Source organism: Limanda limanda, chromosome 4 (genome assembly GCF_963576545.1).
Source record: "Limanda limanda chromosome 4, fLimLim1.1, whole genome shotgun sequence".
NCBI classification, from domain to species: Eukaryota; Metazoa; Chordata; class Actinopteri; order Pleuronectiformes; family Pleuronectidae; genus Limanda; species Limanda limanda.
The window spans coordinates 32,237,959-32,248,589 of NC_083639.1; the positions used below are offsets into that span (position 1 = coordinate 32,237,959).

The 10,631-nt window shown below is 52.0% G+C and overlaps 2 protein-coding genes across 3 annotated transcripts in view; one reads left to right on the forward strand and one right to left on the reverse strand.

Annotated features, from left to right (window-relative positions):
• The first annotated feature begins 1,251 nt into the window (after window positions 1-1,251).
• LOC133000446 (pyruvate dehydrogenase [acetyl-transferring]-phosphatase 1, mitochondrial-like) lies at window positions 1,252-6,016 on the forward strand. Its single transcript, XM_061070387.1, has 7 exons — window positions 1,252-1,459; window positions 1,530-1,926; window positions 2,811-2,818; window positions 3,010-3,089; window positions 3,254-3,795; window positions 5,421-5,728; window positions 5,907-6,016. Exons 1-6 carry the CDS (start codon window positions 1,280-1,282, stop codon window positions 5,693-5,695), a joined length of 1,482 nt encoding a protein of 493 aa, XP_060926370.1. The 5' UTR covers window positions 1,252-1,279; the 3' UTR covers window positions 5,696-5,728; window positions 5,907-6,016.
• A 194-nt stretch (window positions 6,017-6,210) lies between these two features.
• LOC132999780 (RNA-binding protein 39-like) overlaps window positions 6,211-10,631 on the reverse strand; it is an 11,192-nt gene continuing 6,771 nt past the window's right edge. For both annotated transcript variants that reach the window (XM_061069551.1, XM_061069550.1), the window contains 7 exons: window positions 10,049-10,114; window positions 9,759-9,963; window positions 9,557-9,643; window positions 8,709-8,811; window positions 6,857-6,962; window positions 6,692-6,770; window positions 6,211-6,609 (listed from right to left, as the gene is read on the reverse strand). In XM_061069551.1, the coding sequence (XP_060925534.1) occupies window positions 6,506-6,609; window positions 6,692-6,770; window positions 6,857-6,962; window positions 8,709-8,811; window positions 9,557-9,643; window positions 9,759-9,963; window positions 10,049-10,114 (750 nt within the window). In that variant the 3' untranslated portion in view covers window positions 6,211-6,505. The remainder of the gene's footprint in view (window positions 6,610-6,691; window positions 6,771-6,856; window positions 6,963-8,708; window positions 8,812-9,556; window positions 9,644-9,758; window positions 9,964-10,048; window positions 10,115-10,631) is intronic.

Here is a 10,631-nt window from a genome sequence, read left to right on the forward strand (position 1 = left end):
TGAACCCGTAGGACCTGAACTTGTAGGACCGGAACCTGTCCACACCTTAACGTGTAGGACCTGAACGTGTAGGACCTGAACGTGTCCACACAGGACCTGAACCCGTAGGACCTGAACCTGTCCACACAGGACCTGAACCCGTAGGACCTGAACTTTTAGGACCGGAACCTGTCCACACCTGAACGTGTAGGACCTGAACGTGTAGGACCTGAACCTGTCCACACAAGACCTGAACCCGTAGGACCTGAACCTGTCCACACAGGACCTGAACCCGTAGGACCTGAACTTGTAGGACCGGAACCTGTCCACAGCTGAACGTGTAGGACCTGAACCTGTCCACAGGACCTGAACCTGTCCACACAGGACCTGAACGTGTAGGACCTGAACGTGTAGGACCTGAACCTGTCCACACAGGACCTGAACCCGTAGGACCGGAACCTGTCCACACCTGAACGTGTAGGACCTGAACCTGTCCACAGGACCTGAACTTGTCCACACAGGACCTGAACTTGTAGGACCGGAACCTGTCCACACCTGAACGTGTAGGACCTGAACCTGTCCACACAGGACCTGAACCTGTCCACACCTGAACCTGTCCACACCTGAACGTGTAGGACCTGAACCTGTCCACAGGACCTGAACGTGTAGGACCTGAACCTGTCCACAGGACCTGAACGTGTAGGACCTGAACCTGTCCACAGGACCTGAACGTGTAGGACCTGAACCTGTCCACACAGGACCTGAACCCGTAGGATCTGAACTTGTAGGACCGGAACCTGTCCACACCTGAACGTGTAGGACCTGAACCTGTAGGACCTGAACCTGTAGGACCTGAACCTGTCCACAGGACCTGAACCTGTCCACACAGGACCTGAACACATCCTTCTCATGGTGAGTTTGCTTTTATCACAGAACCAGTGAAACTCTTCTTCTGGGTTTATAAGAACAAACGGCTGCTGCACATGCAGGATTGTAACAGGAAGTGAATCATTAACAGGTAAACAAGTGTCCGCAGCACAGGGAGGGGACGACCAGCTCAAACAGTAAACCTTTATTTCACTGAGACCGTCCAGCGTGTTGCTTTCAGGTACATGTGTAAAGAACAGACCATGTTCCAGGGTAGAGTCTAGAGTCCTGCAGCCTGATCCTGAATCTCTTAACGATGAGAACCTGCTGCAGTGAGAACACCTGGACGGGTGTGACCTCTGTGACCTCTGGATTCCAGATGTGTTGACAGGTTCTGCTCTGTCCGTCCTGCTGGTTCTCACAGGCAGGGGCCATGCTGGGAAGGACAGGGACGTTTACTGGACGGTGCAGGTTTGAGCTCAAGCAGTGCCGCTCGCTCTCCTCCCCAGTCCTCCCAAGACTTCATTTCCCAGCAGGCAGTGGGAGCAGGAGGGGAGGGACGGGACAGGAGGCGGGACAGATGAGCTTGGCTCAGATCAACTCCATCCTGAAGGTGAGACCCCACATCCTTCAACTGTCAATCATTTGATAGGTCTCACTATTGATTTGTCCTCTGTTGCCAGGCCAACGAACACAGCCACACCCCCCCCAGGGTCCCGGCCTCCCACGGTGTGCTGGGTTTCCATAGCAACATGCTGCCATCCAACCAGCCCAGCGAGGACCGTCGCAGCAGCGCCACCTACCTGCCGGGGAGGGGGGGCATGCTGTTCGGAGTGTTCGACGGCCACGCGGGGGGGGGCTGTGCCCACAGCGTCAGCCAGCGGCTCTTCTACTACATCGCTGTGGCCACGCTGCCACTGGGGGCGCTGGCGGAGCTGGACCAGTGTGTGGAGGAGCACCGGGCCCTGGCACCGCTGCTGGAGTGGCACCAGCCCCCCCAGGACCACAGCTCCCACCAGGGGGGGGCCGCCTGCTCCCACAGCCTGAGACTCTACTGGCAGGACCGGCTCCGGGACCAGGGTCAGGGTCAGGGCCAGGACCAGGACCAGGACCGGGACCAGGACAGGGACCAGGACCGGGACCAGGACCAGGACCAGGGCCAGGAGCGGCTCCAGGGCCAGGACCAGGACCAGGGCCAGGATCAGGACCAGGACCAGGACCAGGACCAGGGCCAGGATCAGGACCAGGGCCAGGTAAATAATCACGAACAAGAACTGAGGCTTGCGTCTCCACAGGTCCAGAATCTAAAGGTTTACTGATGACAGTGATCTGGAACCTGATCTGGTCTGCGGTACGTCCTGGATCAGTTGTTAAAGGACCCATCGTATGCCCAGGTTACCACAGTTGATCTGGTTCCTTGGAGTCTTGATGAAATGTCTGTAACATATTTTGGTCAAAATACCACAAGGATCATTTAAAGCAGTCCTCCTCAGATTGACCGGTTTTGAGCAACGTTTAGAGGGGTCCCGGGGGTCTCCACCTCGACCATCGCCATGTTTATGCGGCCACTTAGATGCCTGACGGGTAGCTAGCGTTAGCCGGTTGAGACGGAGGAGCGCGTTAGCTCGCGAGCTAACGCTAGCTGGGAAGCCGGGCTCTCTCTGTCTCTCTCTCTCTCTCTCTCCCCGGAGCCGGTGAGATGATGGTGGGGGGTGGTCCAAGGCCATGTAGCGAGACTATGACGTTTTTTCGGGTCGTAATCCCATTCGACGCCATCTAGCGTATCGTTTCTGACAGAGGAACCACAACAAATCGCGGGAGTTGTTTTTTTCCAGAGTTGTGGGACGGTAGAGACGGCAGGTTCCCACATTAACGTGTAGAAGAACTACAACAGTGGAACTTTCATAATATGTCTCCTTTAACACTCATATCCACCGAGTGGACCCATGAAGAGGTCTCAACAGACAACAGTGTTCTGTACATGAGGTGGGACCCCTGGAGGTGGGAGCAGGTACTGTCCGTCCGGCTGTGATTGGCTGATCCCTGCAACCAGGTGAAGGCGGACGGACAGTTCTCGACCTGTTGTCCTCCAGGACACATCAGACTTGGGTTGTTCAGTCTGAGCTGTGAAGCCTCATCGTCTGTCTCCCTCGGCTGCAGGAGGACGGCACGCTGACCTCAGCGCTGGAGAATGCTTTCCGTCGTCTGGACTGGGACTTGTCTCTGGAGGCCCAGGTCCACCTGTCCACGTCCTCATCCAGGTTTGATTCTGTCACGGATGAAACTTGAGTTTCTGTTATTTATTACTCAGAGTCTTGTCCGTCTCCTCATGTCGTCTTTCACTGTGTGAGACGAGGACTCGACCCAGTGTCCCTCTAAAGCTCTAATCCTCCCGCTCTGCCCACAGGCGGCTCCCTGTCCCTGGGGACATGTCTCAGTCCTCCCCTCTCCGGGTGGCGCTCTCGGGCTGCACCGCCTGCGTCGCCCACATCTCTAATGGCATCCTGCATGTAGCCAACCTGGGAGACAGTCGGGCGGTCCTGGGGGTCCAGGGGCCGGACGGGCAGTGGTCGGCTCTCAGCCTCACCAACGACCACAACGCACAGAACCCTGATGAGCTGCAGAGGGTCTTAGGGGAACACCCCCCGTCGGAGAGGAGGACGGTGGTCCGCCACGAGCGCCTCCTGGGTCTGCTGCTGCCGTTCAGGGCGTTCGGAGATGTCCGCTTCAAATGGAGCCGAGAGATGCTGAGTCGAGTCCACGAGGTCAGTGAGGGGGTCCGGACTCCCTCGCCTCATTACCTGACTCCACCCTATCTGAGCGCCCAGCCGGAGGTCATCCGCCACCACATCACACCCTCTGACAAGTTCCTGGTCCTAGCAACGGATGGATTATGGGAGTTGATGCACAGACAGACCGTGGTCCAGCTGGTGGGGGAACTACTGACAGGTCAGTGAGCTTCATGTCTGACTTCACTCACCTCATCATCTCTGAGTCACAACAGATCTTAAAGCAGAGATTTGAGAACATCTCGTTGAATTAGCAGCAGGTAGATAAGGAGATCTGATGTGAACTGTTAAGGCGTGTTGGTTTATCCTATAATATGAGAGAAGCCGATCCAAGATTTTGGTTCAATCAAATGTTTTATTTAAAGATACAATGAAGAGTTATTCATAGCTATGGACAATTATCACAGCCTATGCTAATTAAGTTAGCAGTAGGACGTTAATAATGGCCCCGAACAGCAGGGGTTGTGTGTAATTATAACAGTAGAATTGATGTGATTGGTTATGAATATTTGGAGGGGAGTCACCGCACATCACTTTGGATCTCCCTTATTGGTCCAGCCGCAGTTCCACGCCGAATCCAGGAAGTGACATAGAAGCAGCTCTCCGTCATGCTCCTACGCTACTCTGCCGGTTGCTAGGGCAACTCTATCTACCCTGACAGTCTGATGTTGTCTCGTAATTTAGCCTTGAGTAGAAAATGTCCTGCTCCAGCCATCTCTGCTGCACCAACTTAACCATAACAACCTCTCTTGGACTCTCCTATCAGGACAGCTGTGAGACTGACCATCGCTGTGACTCCAACCTCGAGACTTATCAGACAGTTCTTGGAACTCTATGTGAGTTTAATGAATCTGAGGGAATAACACTTTAATAGAAATGAGAACTAGTGAAACATTAATTATTAATTTGTAGATTGAACCCTAGGAAGGAAAGGTTATTATTAAAATCATTTGTATGAATGCCTAATATCTAGCTAAAACTACTTCTATCTTTATTGTTAAGAGTTCTTTCAGACACAACCTATAGTTAAAAGTTTGATATTCCTAACAGAATGTAGGCTCAGCGTTAGAGAGCGTTTGCTAAGACGTCAGGAGCCTGGACATGAAGCAGGTGGGACGTGAGGACGAGGTCACGTTAGGTCCATCAGGTCCGAACGTGTCCATCAGGTCCGAACGTGTCCATCAGGTCCGAACGTGTCCATCAGGTCCTAACGTGTCCATCAGGTCCTAACGTGTCCATCAGGTCCTAACGTGTCCATCAGGTCCGAACGTGTCCATCAGGTCCGAACGTGTCCATCAGGTCCTAACGTGTCCATCAGGTCCTAACGTGTCCATCAGGTCCGAACGTGTCCATCAGGTCCTAACGTGTCCATCAGGTCCGAACGTGTCCATCAGGTCCTAACGTGTCCATCAGGTCCTAACGTGACCATCAGGTCCGAACGTGTCCATCAGGTCCGAACGTGTCCATCAGGTCCGAACGTGTCCATCAGGTCCTAACGTGTCCATCAGGTCCTTACGTGTCCATCAGGTCCTTACGTGTCCATCAGGTCCGAACGTGTCCATCAGGTCCTTACGTGTCCATCAGGTCCGAACGTGTCCATCAGGTCCTAACGTGTCCATCAGGTCCGAACGTGTCCATCAGGTCCTAACGTGTCCATCAGGTCCTAACGTGTCCATCAGGTCCTAACGTGTCCATGACCTGATCCTCCAAACAGGCTGCGAGCTACAGAGGCTGAAACCAGTTCCCGTTCTGTGTAAACAGTTGAAGCGGTTTGTCGTTGCACAGGCCTTCAGCAGCAGAGACCCCTAGTGCCGAGCAGAGGCATGACACTGGGTGCACTGCAGCGCCTCCTGCTGGAGAGAAGGGGACAAGTCATGTCTGTGCTGGAGGACCAGAATGCCGCCACACACCTGCTCCGCCACGCCCTCGGGGACGACGGGTACGGAGCGGTGGCACCGAACCGCTTGGCCAAGATGCTGAGTCTGCCGCCAGAGCTGGCCCGAAGGTACCGGGATGACATCACCATCACCGTCATCCTCCTGAACGAGTCCGACCTCTGACCCAGCACCTGGTGACCTGCAGGAGCTCCACAGGTAACAAGTGACCGAGACCAAATCCACTCGTTTCCTGTTAGATTCACAAATTAAACTAAAGTCAGGAAACATGAAGTTTAGTTTTATCCACCTGAAGATCTCCGCCCTCCATGGACATGGAGCTCCACGGAGCTGAAGGTCCTCAGTGGTTTGATGCTTTGTTCTTGTCCGTCATCAGAAGGCGTCTGATTGGTCCAGATTCATCGAGCCACATGGAGGAGGAGTCAGCTGCGGGTCGGATCACCTGACACCTCACTGGACCGTGATGATGATGTAATGATGACATCATTCTGTTCAACAATAAACCACTTTGAACTGGTTCCAAGTTGTTCCATCATGTGACGTGAATGAGTCCGGTGGTTACTCTGATGACCTTAGATCTCTGATCTGCAGCTCAGACGTTTCCTCTCAGCCAATCAGAGTGCAATATTCTCAGTGAGCATGTTCATGTAGTTAAGAAAATAAGACTCAACAGCTCTGAATGACTTCAAAATAAAATTTAATCAATGTTTTACAAAATCAATTCTCAATTAGAGAAACAGTTAAATATCAAACTGACCAATCAGCTGATCCGATCTTCATCTCCATCATCAACTGACCTCCTCGCAGCTCACGGAGCTCAACCATTAGACAATACTCAGAGGGGGCGGGGCAGAGAACACCAAAAACAGACGGCATCTTCAGGCTTGAAGTTGGAAGTAAAACTCGTCTGTGTTGACTAATGAGAGGAAGATATAAAAGTCCAGTGTCCAATCAGAGGGCAGTGCCGCCGGCGAGTCACCGCCGCGGAGGCGGGGCCAGCAGCTGCGTGGCAGCGATGGACTCTTGGAAGAGGTTGTGGTAAGTTGGCAAAGGGACGTAGGCCGCCGTGATCATCTTACCTGAAACGAGAGGTGACACATCAGAGCTGCTCTGATTGGTCAACAGCACAAAGCACAGGCTCCATGTGACAGGAAGTCTTACCAGCAAAGTATCTTCCGTGGAGGGCGTTGACAGCAGCCATGGCCGCCGGGATAGATGGACACTTCACATAGACGTTTCCCTGGAAACAAGCAGAGGTCAGACGGAGCTGAAAGGGTCAGAGGTCACATGAGCTGCATTCAGGTTCAGGTCAGAGGTCAGCTGTACCTCTGTAGAGTTTATGTCCACGTAGATGTGAACCACTCCTCCATGTTTGTTACACTCCTCGATGACATCATGCTGAATATCAACGTCCCAGCCAGGAGCGTCGTCACTGAAACACACACAGACACACACAGACAGACACACACACAGAGACACACACAGAGACAGACACACACAGAGACACACACAGAGACAGACACAGAGACAGACACAGACACAGACACACACAGAGACACACACAGACAGACACAGAGACACACACAGACAGAGACAGAGACACACACAGAGACACATAGAGACACACACAGAGACACACACACAGAGACACACACAGAGACAGACACAGACACAGACACACACACACAGAGACAAACACACACAGAGACACACACAGAGACAGACACAGAGACAGACACAGACACAGACACACACAGAGACACACACAGAGACAGACACAGAGACAGAGACACACACACAGAGACACATAGAGACACACACAGAGACACACACACACACAGAGACACACACACAGAGACACACACACAGAGACAAACACACAGAGACACACACACAGAGACACACACACACAGAGACACACACACACACACACAGAGACACACACACAGAGACACACACACAGAGACACACACACAGAGACAAACACACAGAGACAAACACACAGAGACACACACACACAGAGACAAACACAGACACACACAGAGACACACACACACAGAGACACACACAGAGAAAGACACACACAGAGACAGACACACACAGAGACAGACACAGAGAGACACACACACACACACACACAGAGAGAGACAGACACAGACACACACACAGACAGAGACAGACACAGAGAGACACACACAGAGACACACACAGACACACACAGAGACACACACACAGAGACAGACACACAAACACAGGTTTATTCTGATACCGGTGTTAAATCAAAAGCTGCCGGCTGATGCGTTTGTCTCCGGCTTTAACGCCAAGTTAACTCAGCGCCTGGTTATGACTGAGACGAGTCTACAGACGAGTCTACAGACACACAGGGGAGTCTACAGACACACAGGGGAGTCTACAGACACACAGGGGAGTCTACAGACGAGTCTACAGACGAGTCTACAGACACACAGGGGAGTCTACAGACACACAGGGGAGTCTACAGACACACAGGGGAGACTACAGACACACAGACGAGTCTACAGACACACAGGGGAGTCTACAGACACACAGGGGAGTCTACAGACACACAGGGGAGTCTACAGACACACAGGGGAGTCTACAGACACACAGGGGAGTCTACAGACACACAGACGAGTCTACAGACACACGGGGGAGTCTACAGACACACGGGGGAGTCTACAGACACACGGGGGAGTCTACAGACACACAGGGGAGTCTACAGACGAGTCTACAGACACACAGGGGAGTCTACAGACACACAGGGGAGTCTACAGACACACGGGGGAGTCTACAGACACACGGGGGAGTCTACAGACACACGGGGGAGTCTACAGACACACGGGGGAGTCTACAGACACACGGGGGAGTCTACAGACACACGGGGGAGTCTACAGACACACGGGGGAGTCTACAGACACACGGGGGAGTCTACAGACACACGGGGGAGTCTACAGACACACGGGGGAGTCTACAGACACACGGGGGAGTCTACAGACACACGGGGGAGTCTACAGACACACGGGGGAGTCTACAGACACACGGGGGAGTCTACAGACACACAGGGGAGACTACAGACGAGTCTACAGACACACAGGGGAGTCTACAGACACACAGGGGAGTCTACAGACACACGGGGGAGTCTACAGACAGGTGAGTTTACCTGTGGCTGGTGAACATGTTGGACAGTTGGAAACAGTGCGTTGCAAGCGGCTGAGAGGGAAGAGGCACAGGAGAGTTCATGTTCAGACCTGGATTCATGGCAGCTGATACACACAAAGAGAGAGAGACACACACACAAAGAGAGAGAGACACACACACACACACAAAGAGAGAGAGACACACCCGTTACAAACTTCAGTTTACTGAACATGAATAGATTCATCAACACTCAGTTCACACTGTGTTTCTGAGTGTGTGTATTGATGTGTGTAGTGTGTGTATTGATGGGTGTGTGTGTGTGTGTGTATTGATGTGTATTGATGTGTGTAGTGTGTGTATTGATGTGTGTAGTGTGTGTATTGATGGGTGTGTGTGTGTGTGTATTGATGTGTATAGTGTGTGTATTGATGGGTGTGTGTGTGTGTGCATTGATGTGTATAGTGTGTGTATTGATGTGTGTAGTGTGTGTATTGATGTGTATAGTGTGTGTATTGATGTGTGTAGTGTGTGTATTGATGTGTGTAGTGTGTGTATTGGTGTGTGTAGTGTGTGTATTGATGTGTGTAGTGTGTGTATTGATGTGTGTAGTGTGTGTATTGATGTGTGTAGTGTGTGTATTGAAGTGTGTAGTGTGTGTATTGATGTGTGTAGTGTGTGTAGTGTGTGTATTGATGTGTGTAGTGTGTGTATTGATGTGTGTAGTGTGTGTATTGATGTGTGTAGTGTGTGTATTGAAGTGTGTAGTGTGTGTATTGATGTGTGTAGTGTGTGTATTGGTGTGTGTAGTGTGTGTATTGATGTGTGTAGTGTGTGTATTGGTGTGTGTAGTGTGTGTAGTGAAGTGTGTACCTGACACAGCAGCCATGGCTCCAATCGCTATAGCTCCACTCATCTGAAGAGCCTGTTGAGCAGCAGGAGGCATATGAAGACCTGAACCTGAACACACACACACACACACACACACACACACACACACACAGTTAACATCTCCACAGACACACACACCTCCATCTGAACCTTCAACCCTACAGGTGGAGGTCAAAGGTCTCACCCTCTGCGAGTCGGGCCATCAGCTGCAGCCTGCCCGTGGTTCCCAGGTCGATGCCGGTGCGTTCCAGCTCGTCACTGTCGAGGAACGACGAGGCTGCAGAGCCGTCGGCCCGCTCGGTCACATGACCGACCTTCATGGGTCGACCGGCCAGCTCGAAGCCGTTCAGCTGCTCCAGAGCCTTCTTAGCACATTCTGCATCTGCAAACTGGTGCACGGGTGAAGGGTCATGAAGCAGAAGAAACCAGAGGACAGTGAACGCATCACGAAGGTGACGAAGACCGGGAACTCACAGTGATGAAGCCGTAACCTTTAGATCGACCCGTCTCACTGTCCATCATCAGCTGGATGCTCTCAATCTGAAACACACGAGCCACACAGTCAGACGTGCGTGTGTGTCGTGTGTTCACGTGTGTTACACGTGAACACAAAGTCCCAGACATCCTGAAGGACAGGATGGTTGTTCACGAGTCTCTGTTCCGTGTGTCTGCTGCTACGTCAGGTTTGTGGAACATCGACTGTATTTCCTGTAGGTGACTCCGGGCTGTGTTCTGAACTGAAGGCAGCACACTACAGCTGCTGCAGCCTCACAACAGACACACATTATAACAACAGACACACATTATAACAACAGACACACATTAAAGATCTGGAATCACTGAACTGACCTGCGTTCACCTCACACACCAACACTCATCAGAAGTTATTAAGACAAGTGCAGTTCTTCAAGTTGACTTTGTGTTTGATTTGCTCAGGAGTTTGAGACTCAGATTTAAACACATTGAGAAAAGTTCTACATTTTGCTTGTGTGCAGTTCACACAACACGAGATGAGACGTGTCTCACACTCAGGACATCAGGTTAAAGGGACTGAAAC